At 45.4% G+C, this 11,459-nt stretch overlaps 1 gene segment (V, D, J or C); it reads right to left on the bottom strand.

The window, feature by feature from the left end:
• Positions 1-9,228: 9,228 nt before the first annotated feature.
• Positions 9,229-11,459, bottom strand: LOC122488432. The segment is given in 2 exon segments: positions 9,229-11,097; positions 11,198-11,459. Coding segments are annotated over 2 exon segments (429 nt in total).

The following is an 11,459-nucleotide window of genomic DNA, read 5'->3' as shown; positions in this document are numbered from 1 at the left end:
CACTGGCTAAATTTTGTGCTCATCTCAGAGACATAGAGCTGTTTTGTCCTCAAACTATAAACTGTCTTGCCATTCAGGACGTCTTTTCTTTTTTTTTTTTTTTTTTTTTTTTTAAATTTTTTTTTTCAATGTTTATTTATTTTTGGGACAGAGAGAGACAGAGCATGAACGGGGAGGGGCAGAGAGAGAGGGAGACACAGAATCGGAAACAGGCTCCAGGCTCCGAGCCATCAGCCCAGAGCCCGACGCGGGGCTCGAACTCATGGACCGCGAGATCGTGACCTGGCTGAAGTCGGACGCTTAACCGACTGCACCACCCAGGCGCCCCTCAGGACGTCTTTTCAATCATAGCCTGTCTGCTGTGGGGAAAGTTCGCTATAGGGCTGTAAGAGGTCTTCTCTTACACTTTTATTTTATGGTCACTATAGGATATAATAGAGATTAAAAATGAATATGGGACACCCGGGTGGCTCAGTCAACTAAGCGTCTGACTCCCGATTTCAGCTCAGGTCATGATTTCACGGTTCACGAGATCAAGCCCTGCATCAGGCTCTGTGCTGATGGTGAGGCGCCTGCTTGGGGATTCTCTCTCTCCCTCTCTCCCCCCATGCCCCCCAAATAAATACATAAATCAATGAATATGATAAATACCTACCATCACACTAAAATAATGACAATATTATGGGGTCTTAAGATTTTTCCTCCAACTTTTCACCTATGGGAAAGTTGAAAGAATAGTAAAACAAACAGAATAATAAATGGAACAACAATACCCTTTGTTGACATGTTGTAACATTTGTTTTATCTCTTTGTATATATTTTACCTTTAACTTCCGGAACATTTTATCCTTAATAATTCAATTCGCCTCTCCTATATAAAGACGGCATCGTCCTACATAATCACAAATGCCATCATTACAATTAAAACAGTTAACATTCACATAATATCATTATCTAATATACACTTCACATTCAGCTTCCTCTAGCTGTCCCCAAAGTGTCCTATTTTATAGATTTTGACTTTTTTCCTGGGACAAAAATCAAAGATCAGTTATTTCACTTGATTGCCAGGTCTCTTTAGTCACTTTTAAAATAGGCATGTCTGTCCTCACCTTTTTTGTTTTTTATGACCTTGAGATTTTGAAGAGTCCAGGCCAGCTGACTGGTAAAATGATCCACAATCAGAATTCCTCCATTGTTAGATATTGTTAAATATCTATCTATTGTTAAATATCTTGGCAAGTACACACTATAGATGATCTGTAGATGATGCTCCTGGTACTTTTCCTGCCCTGGATCTGGAAGAATCAATTTCAGCTCTGTTCTTTCTATTGGGGAATAACATTTAGAGATCAAATATTTGGCAACAGTGTTGCTCATTGGTGCTGGAAGCACAACCACGAGGAAAATAAAACAATTAGCCAGTTGGCTTTTGAGTTGTTTCCTAGACCCTTCCATGGATAGAAGTAGGAACTAGATCATCTTTTTTTTTTTAATGTTTATTTTATTTTTGAGAGAGAGTGTGTGAGCAGGGGAAGAGGCAGAGAGAGAGAGAGAGAGAGAGGATCCAAAACAGGTTCTGCACTGACAGCAGCAAGGCCCACAGGGGGCTCGAACTCACAAACCGAGAGATCATGACTTGAGCTGAAGTCGGTGCTTAACTGACTGAGTCGCCCAGGCGCTTCAGGAACTATATCATCTTTAAAATCATAAGTTCATACCGGGGGCACCTGGGTGGCTCAGGTCACGATCTCACAGTTTGTGAGTTCAAACCCCGCATTGGGCTCTCTAAGTGCAGAGTCTGCTTTGAATCCTCTGTCCCCACCTCTCTCTGCCCTTCCCCTGTTCGTGCTGTCTCTCTCAAAAATAAACATAAAAAATAAAATCGTAAGTTCATACCAATACCTCCAATTCAAATCAGCACAGATTTCTTCCTCATCTTTCCCTGTTTTTTTGTTTTTTTTTTTCATTACAGCTCCCTTCTCTTAGTAGGAATCCTGGTTTCCCACAGTATCAGTAAATTTACTCTTTTGTGTCTTCCACAGTATACTACAAATGTTTCAGAAGTACCACGTGCACTAAAAACATTGGGAACAAATCTCCCAAGTGAACTTCGTCGTCAATCTCATTTAGCCTCACCACAGTAAAAGTGCTAAAATATAGGGGCGCCTGGGTGGCGCAGTCGGTTAAGTGTCTGACTTCAGCCAGGTCACGATCTCACGGTCTGTGAGTTCGAGCCCCGCATCAGGCTCTGGGCTGATGGCTCAGAGCCTGGAGCCTGTTTCCGATTCTGTGTCTCCCTCTCTCTCTGCCCCTCCCCCGTTCATGCTCTGTCTCTCTCTGTCCCAAAAATAAATAAACGTTGAAAAAAAAATTTTTAAAAAAAGTGCTAAAATATAAAGACAAAGAGGAAACTCTGAAATGAAAGACAACCAGACAAAAAAGACATTACTTCCAAAGATTTACAAATGTCCAATAAGTACATGAAAAGATGCCTAACACCCTTAGTCATCAGGGAAATGCAAATCAAAACCACAGTGAGATTCTGCTTCTTACCTACTAGGATGGCCGTGGAAGGAGAGGAGGAGGATGAGGACGGGGAGGAAGAGAAAAACAAGTGTTGGTGAGTATGTAGAGAAATTGGAACACTTGTACGTTGCTGATGAGAATGTAAATGGTGCAGTTACTGAGAAAAACAGCTTGTCAGTTACTCAAAAAGTTAAACATAGCATGACCATATAACCCAGAAATTCTGCCTCTAGGTGTATGCCCCAAAGAATCAAAAACGGGAATTCCAACAGATACTCATAGGCCAATGTTCATTGCAGAATCACTCACAATAGCCAAAAGGTGGAAACACTCCAAATATCCATCAGCTGATGAGTGGATATACAAATGTGGTCTATCCATACACCGGAATATTATTTGGCCATAAAAAGAAATGAAGTTCTGATACAACATGGACAAACCTGGAAAGCGTTATGCTGAATGAAAAAAGCCAAACACGAAAGGAAGGATATTGTATGTTTCGACATTATATGAACTATCTAGAACAAGCAAATTCATACAGACAGAAACTAGATTAGAGGTTACTAGGGCTTGGTAGGAGGGAGAAGTGAATGGGTAGCTATTGCTTAATGAGGACAGAGTTTCTGTTTGAGGTGATAAAAAGTTTTGGAAAAATATAGTGGTAGTGGTTGCACAATATTGTGAACACATCTAGTGTAGAGTAAGAGGGTTTCCACTAATCTATATTTTTACTTGAATTTCAGACTGTTAGTCTTTTAAAAATTTTCCAGTCTGATAAGTTTGAAGTCATAACTTATTTCAGTTTGCGATACTTTGATTCTAGGCAAGGTTGAGAATCTATCCACATGTTTAGTGGTAATTCATGTTTACTCTTCTGTGAATTACCTAGATTTTTTTCAAAGTTTATTTTGAGAGAGAGAGAGAGAGAGAGAGAGCATGCACATTCATGCACAGGAGTGGGGGAGGGGCAGAGAGCGAGGGAGAGAGAGGATCCCAAGCAGGCTCCATGCTGTCAACACAGAGCCTGACATGGGGCTCAGTCTCACAAACCATGAGATCATGACCTGAGCTGAAATCAAGAGTTGGGCACTCAACCAACTGAGCCACCTGGGTGCCCCTGCGAATTACCTAGATTAAGTATTGCCATTTTTATTGGGTTTTCTTTTTTATTAAGTAATAAGAATTCTTTATTCCTTCTGGATACTATTAGACAAAGTCAACTATGCTACAGAAAATGAAAGAGATCCTAACATTTCAGTTGTTTAACTCTATGAAGTTCTATTTCCCATGACTGTAAAGCCCAGTGTGCCATGAGCAGCTTTCTTCAGTGATTGTCCACCAAATTATGATCAAGTGAGCCAAACTGCTTCTAATATTATCATTAGACAATCTATAACTTGTACCTTTCAAGTTCACCATGGCATGGGAAAGAGACATGAAGGGTGTCTGCGCAGAAAGCAGTTAACACAGCCTGAGACGGTCGTGCTCAGAAAGCCTTATAAGATGGGTCTTTGGCTGGCATCTGGGAACTTAACAGGTAGACAGTTATCTGTACTGATACCGACTTTTCCCAGCTGAGAAGGATGCCTAGACTGTTAATGGAAACACACAGTTTATGCTGAGCACCATAGACTTCTGGGAAACCACATTTTTAGTACGTGGTGAGCAGTGGGTGCCTATATAAACAGCCCCCAATAAAAACTTGGGCGGGAGCACCTGGGTAGCTCAGTTGGTTAAGCGTCCAACTCTTGATTTCAGCTCAGGTCATGATCCCAGGGTCCTGGGATTGAGCCCCGCGTCAGGTTCTGCGATAGGGGTGGAGCCTTCCTGAGAGTCTCTCTCTCTCTCTCTCTCTCTCTCTCTCTGTGTCCCTCCCATGCTCATGAGCATGTGCACGCACTCTCAAAAAAATGTTTTTTAAGATTAAAAAAGACAAAAAGATAGTAAACAAACAAACAAACAAACAAACTTGGGTATCAAGTCCCTAAGGGGCTCCTGTGGCAGAAACATTACTGCCTTTTTGTCAGGGGAAAGTGTGGGCTCTGTGTGACCTCTCCAAGGAGGAAGAGAGAATAAGAAAATTTGCCTGTGGATTCCTTCAAACTCTGCCTGTGTCTTTTCCCCTTGTGATCTGCCACTATTTACTGTGTCACCAATAACTCTTAGCCTTGACTACAACTACATACAGCTCCTGTGAATCCTCTTAGCGAATCTCCAAACACGGGTGTATACTTGGGGACTCCCAACACAGCGCCGCAGGATATTTTACAAAGCAAGCCTTGGAATTGACTTAAGTCATTTTTATACACATCTCATTGTTCAGAACGTGGTTGTAGGTCCCCAACCCCTTAACTGCAAGTGAGGCCGGGAATCCCAGTGGCGAGGCTGGGAATCACTGGGGAGCAGGAATGGTATCTGTCCCATGGGTTCCTCATCATTTGTTTGTACTTCTCCTGTCTTTTCCCAGTCTGTGCCTTACCTTTTCATTTTTATGGTGTTTTTTGATGGAAAAGAGTTTAATTTAATGCAACTGAAATTATAGTTTTCTTTGTGGTTTGTGTTCTTTTGTGTCTCCACTTAAAAAAAAAAGATCTTTCCTCAAATAAATGCCTAAAAATATCTTTCTTAATCTCTTCTAGTAAAATTTAAGTCTTACTTTTCATAGTTAAAAGTAGACCTGAAATATATTTTCATATGAGGGATGAAGTAGAGATCCAGGAATAAGAGGGAGGGACATATGTTTTGTGAAGAAATAGCCTGTAAAAAACAGATCCCTATGGTGGAGAAGAACGTGGCGTATATGAGGGAACAACTGAATGTACATGAGTGTGGACTGGGTAGAGAGAAAGCCGGGGGAAAATCATCCAAGCTGATGGTGGAGAGGCAGGGGCAGGACAGACATTATAGGACCTTGTAGTGCTATCTATCGCCTCACAGAAGAAAGGCAGCCAGGAGCAGAGACCATATGAGTGAAGGTCTATGACTGTAAGCTGAAGGGTAGTAGAGGGTGGGGAAAAGAGTGAGGAAGTCCCTGAAACCCATAGCGGGAGGGAGGAATGTGGGGGCTCTGAGATTGTCAAGAGACTCTTCATGTACCTCAACTAAAGGTGTATTTTTCTTTCTGCCAGCAGAAAGAGAGACCAGCAGGAGAGAGAAAGAACAAACCAAGGATGTTAGGGTGACTTCCAGTCGCGGTGAGACTGGCCGAGGGATGGACGGCAACACTGGATGCTAAGGTCTGGGCCAGGCCTTGCGAGCTCAGGGTAACTCAGTGTTTCTAACCACCCTTTATGTGCAGAGAGGAGGCAGCTGTGTGTCACTGTGGAGTAACTATTGGCACAGAAGTACACAGATGTTTGGGAGGAAGTGGCCGATTCCAGTACGAGGGGGAAATCCTCCATATTTTTTCTAGAGACAGTGTACCCATCGGGGACATCTCCTCTGTTAATGCTGTCAAAACCGTTTGAATAGTAGATCAGCTTCAGCCCGTGCCCCGGGTCTTGTCGATACCAGTACATATAATCATAGTTCTCAGTCTGGTCACATTTTAGAATCACCCTCTTTCCTGTCCCTGTGACCTTGTATCTTGGGTTCTGGGTGATTTCAGCATCCATGGGTCCTGTAAAGGAGAGTGATACAGACTAAAGTCATCTCTGGAGGAAGGCTTGTGTTGGGTGTCGGGGACTCCAGGGAATGGAGCCGTCCCGTACTCACCTGCCCACAGGAGACAAAGAACAGCCCCAAAGAAGAGCCTGGTGACCATTTCTGGTGAAGGGCAAGATCTTCTGTCTCCCAGTTTTGTGTTGGGGAGATAGAACTGGGGTTCTCGGTCACTCCGTGACATCACTGTCCTTGACAAACGCTCAAGCTGCAGAGCTACCCTGCCCCACCCCTTCCCCACAGGAGCAAATCATTAACATATACGAAGTTGAATGTCTCAGCAAGGGAAGGATTTGTAAGTGTGCTTTTTGAAGAAGTCTTACAGGTGTATATGCTTTTCCTCTGCCTTTTAGTAAGGAAACTCGTTCTTCTATGAAAAATGATATAATTCCTTACTTGTATATTGTAGCAATTTTTCATACAATTTCTGTAGACTAAGAAATAGTATTATAATGCTCTTGGTACTTTTGTGACTTTTCTGCTCAAAATTTGCCTCCAAACACCTTTCACTAGTCTTTCTCTTTGCCTTAACTCTAGATAATTGGGTGTCAGCCTATGGTGTTTGTTTTGTTTTGTTGTTTTGTTTTGTTTTTTTGGTTTTGTTTTGTTTAAAATAACCCTGCCCGGAAAGTTTCCAAAGTATCAAGGTCAGGGTCGTTGGAATTTGAAGAATTATTTTATGTTGTCTCACAGATCACTGATCGATGGGAGCCCTGCCATCTGTATCTAGGTCTTTGTGCTGTCATGAGTAGGATTCCTCCTTTGTTTCAGAGGAGGCCACGGGGCACTGGACCACTTCAGTTCCATGGCTGTGCTTTCTTTGAAAAAAAGAGGGAGCTCATTAGCCTCATGGATGAGATCCTCATCGAGCAGTACACATGCTTGATGTTTTGTCTCCATTCAGAAGGTCTTGCACCCACCACATGGGTGAATATTGGTGGGATCCTAAATTTGCTGCAGTGTAAAACTTATAGGTAGTCAACCCCAGTACGTAGTGTTATTTCATATGTCGGTTGTTTCTCGGTGTGAAGCTTCCCTATTTCTGTGACTGCATGTCTTACATACTCTTGGTGGGTAATTCCTACAGTCACACAGTAACGAGAAAGGACATGGAATAAGAAATCAGACACGGGTGGAGGCTGTGTAGTACCACACAGAAAGGCTTGTGGCTGGGGCCTGGCAAACCCAGGAAGGACTTTCCCCTCTACGCCCAGGACTCGGTCCCGTTAGCCTAAGAACCACACAGCAAAGAAGCCTACTTCCCATGGCTAGGTCAGTGCAAAAAGGGGGAGTGTTTCCATCAGGACTCACATTCTTGGGCGTAGGGTACATGGAATCCCATAGATCTAAGGATTGTTCTTACGATAAAGTATGGTCCACCCAGAATATCGGTATTCTCAATGATAGCTAATTTCTTTAGTGAGTTAAGCATTTACCATGAATATTTCTTGTCAAATTTATTTTTAAATTAGTTAAATATTGAGTCACGAATTCATCACAAAATTTGCTAAAAATATAGACCTCATCTCGAAGATTTGTCTGTGTTTTTGTTTTGTTTTGCACTTGTGTTTCCCAAACACTGGAACACTTCGTACACATGGTGAACAGTCAAGGGTGGGCTGTCCGTGAAGTTAATGAATAACTTCAGGCCCTTCTCATTTGCCCAGGATCTTTCTGAGACTTAAAATAAAAATTTCTATCCTCTTTTGCAAAGAGCACCCTGAAATGTATAAGGTTTAGGCTCTATAAAACCTGGATCTGCTTTGCACTGGCATTCAATAAGTATTTGTTGAATTCATGAAGAAAGTCCAGGCAGACTCTCCTCCTATAAACATAACCCTAGTCTATTCAGTTTCTGATAGCTTTGGAGCTTCAAGGGAGCAGAGACCCATATGAGTCTGTTGGGAGTTCAAAATGAACCGAAATGAACTGGGAAAAGATTCATTCCTATATGTTACTATAAGACTTTGAACGGATGGATGGCAATATGAATGAAAGAAAAATGGCCATCTCTTCCAAAGGGAAAGGTCTTGTGATGGTCACTTCATTCTATCACTGTCAGAGAGCAGCAGGATGAAACAGGATAAAGGTACAATATTGAGGATGTGTTGGGGCAAGAGGAGACGGATTGCACCGGGACCTTCTGAGAAGCCCATGAAATGCCTCCCTAAATTTTCCCCCTGAATGCGGACACTGGAGCTTTCATGTCTGGGCTCGTGTTGCTTCAGGAGTATCGGCACCCCTGCGGCTCTGGCTGCCCTTCTGTACGGGCTAAGCGGGCTCCTGTGATGTCAGACGGCCTTGGGGCAGAAAGCAGAGGGATCCCGGGATGCATACGAGGGGTGCCGTCAGCACAAGGTGAACAGAGACAGACTTGCATGAACGTACTGTGCACAGCAGTGGAGGCTGAAATCAGAGGCGGGGCAGAAGGCACTAGAGGCTCCACCATACCGGACTCTCTTGAATGAAACTGTCCCTTTCTTTTTTAACGTTTATTCATTTTTGAGAGACAGAGAGAGACAGAGCACAAGTGGGGGAGGGGCAGAGAGACAGAGAGAGAGGGAGACACAGGATGCGAAGCAGGTTCCAGGCTCTGAGCTGTCAGCACAGAGCGCAACGTGGGGGTCCAACTCACGTCCGGGGCCGAAGTTGGACGCTTAGCCGACTGAGCCACCAGGGCACCCCTGGAAACTGTCGAAACTGTCCCTTCCATCAGACCTTTTGTGTGGCCACCGAAGCCACAGCTTTTTGGAAGCACCATACCTTCCTGCATATCAGACTTAATATCAAACACCAAGTGCTGTCATAGGCCTCATTCTTGCATTCCCTTAAGTGGCACCTCTTTGAGGCGAATTTCACATAATAATGTTCAGACGACTGTATTTACGTTTCAGATGACTTTGTGTCTGGAACACAGGTGAGTCAGGCAAGAGTAGTCCGTGCCGCCTTATGATCCCACAATTTCACCCAGTAAATAATTGTGCCAGACCAGAGATTTATCAGAATTAGCAGAGGAACTAAGACTTCTTGGACCTACGCTTTGTCTTGGGGAATTTGTTTTATTTTTTTCCTTGCATAAAGTCTCTGCAAGACACATATTATTGGCGTCAGTTTACAAGTGGGAAAACCCAGCCAAATATTTTCCCAGGTCGCCCGTCCAAGGCAGGTCAGAATACGAACAGACAGAAAGTAACAAGCATCCGAATTCCTCCTCGGCAGGTAGCTTCCCAGCTGAAAGGCGAGTCAAGGACTGTGTCAGCACCGGTGTTTCTGAAAGGCACTTTTGGGCCAATGTTCCAGTCGTGAAGATGTCTCCCTCTACCAAAATGCAGAAGGGGCAGCGGTAGGGTCGGCGTGGCCTAGGCTGGTGTGCTAATTCGCCATCTGCGTGCTGTGTCTCCTTCAGCAAATCACCTGAACTCTAACAACCGGCATTTTCACCTGCAATGTGGGTAAATTGCTCTATCTCACATGGGTCTTAAGAAAAATAATTGAAATAATGTACTTAAGTATAGGGCACCTTGGGGCGCCTGGGTGGCTCAGTCGGTTAAGCACCCAGCCTCCGCTCAGGTCACGAGCTCACGATTCGTGAGTTCGAGCCCTGCACTGATGCAGGATGCACTGATGAACTTTCTCCACGGAAAGTGCGTACGTAGCCTGCTTGGGAGTCTCTCTCTCCACCCACTCTCTGCCCCTGCCCCACTCGTACTTTCTGGTTTCTGCAGGTACGGACCTGGGCAGAAGTCGCAATTTCAACTTTTCTGACCGAAAGGGCTAGGTGTGGGAGCAAGCGGCAGCCTCCGGAGACCTCCCCGCCCTCCAGAACTCCCAATGGCTTAAAAGCACTCCTCCCCTGTTAACTCTCGTTCTGCTTAAAATTCCCAGAGAGCTCTTGTTTCCTTGGCTGAATCCTCTGATAGGCTGGGAGCCCCCTAGTCACTTAGCTCCTGTACTGGGGGATACCCTGGCCCCACTCTAGTGGAACTAAGACAGGATTAACACAGGACAAACACACATTCTCTGGCTGGAAGCTAGTCCTAGAAGCGGGGGAGGCAATAGCCACGGTCACCCCACATCGTGACGTGTGACCTCCCCACCACAGCTCAGCTGGTCCTGAAGTGGAAGAGACGGTGCTCTGCTACGTCATAGTGACTAAGGCCCAGGAGACACCATGGAATTTTAGGGAAATGTTGATTTCGGAGGCACGGAGACATAGATTTGACTCCTACCTCTTCTACTTGACATACGACATCTATGGAAAGCCCATGAGCTACTGTTTCTTTCTTATCTATAATATGGCATCCGGAGAATTTCCTCATCTGTGAAACAGACACACTAATGTCTATCTTGCATTAAAACATGTATCGTACGCAGACACTCTAGCACAAACGCAGCAGCTCCTCACACTGGCTAGGGACCGTGAGAATATTCACGGAATCTGGGCCCCAAAATGTTCAGGAGTGCTCCGGCTGAGCTCAGCAAGGCAGAGTGCTGGGAAAAAACTGGAAGCATCCCTGGAAGTTGGCTGAGGCCCCCTTCCCCCCTCCCTCTTACATCCTCAGCTGGGACAGGAAAGTTTGAGTACGGAGAGCCAGTCATGCAGCAGGGCTGTGCCTAAGCTGCTGGCACACAGATACGAGGCTGAGTCTCCCAGCTCCAGGGAGCTCATGTTCAGCTGGGAGCTGTAGTCACTGAACTGTTCGACGGAGAAGTGACTGGGGAGGTTTCCTTTCTCTCTCGTCTCCTGGTCAAAGAGCTCAATGAGGAACTGGGGGCCCTGCCCCGGGGCCTGCTGGTACCAGCTCACACTTCTGTGTCCAGACATAGGATGGCATTTCAGGATGGCCTTCCCCCCGCTGCCTTTGACCAGGTGTCTGGGGGACTGGGTGACTCCAGCACCCGCTGGACCTGTGGAGGAAGGAGATAGCGGCTGACAACGTGGCCCAGGAAGGAGTCTGAAGATTCTAGCAGCAGTTCAGGGGGTGTCCCACCTGAACTCAAGACTCACCTGTCCCCAGGAGACAGAGGGCCACACAGCAGAACAGCTGGATGCCCCTGGCTGACTCAGGCAGGACAGGACGCGCCATCTTCCTACTCAGGGCTCCGGTCTCCTCCCTTTTCTCTGTTTGGAGGGCTTGCCTGTGACGTCACTGTTCTGGCGTCACTGTCCTTGTGTAGGCTCCGGCAGGCACCCTGCACTGCCTGGACGGGCTCAGCGGATGCACGGCCCCCTCCGTCTTGTCCAGAGGCCTACTGGGCAGGTGTGCTGG

The sequence above is a fragment of the Prionailurus bengalensis genome, chromosome A2, assembly GCF_016509475.1.
Source record: "Prionailurus bengalensis isolate Pbe53 chromosome A2, Fcat_Pben_1.1_paternal_pri, whole genome shotgun sequence".
Taxonomy (NCBI): domain Eukaryota; kingdom Metazoa; phylum Chordata; class Mammalia; order Carnivora; family Felidae; genus Prionailurus; species Prionailurus bengalensis.
This window is presented reverse-complemented; position numbering and strand designations above follow the sequence as displayed.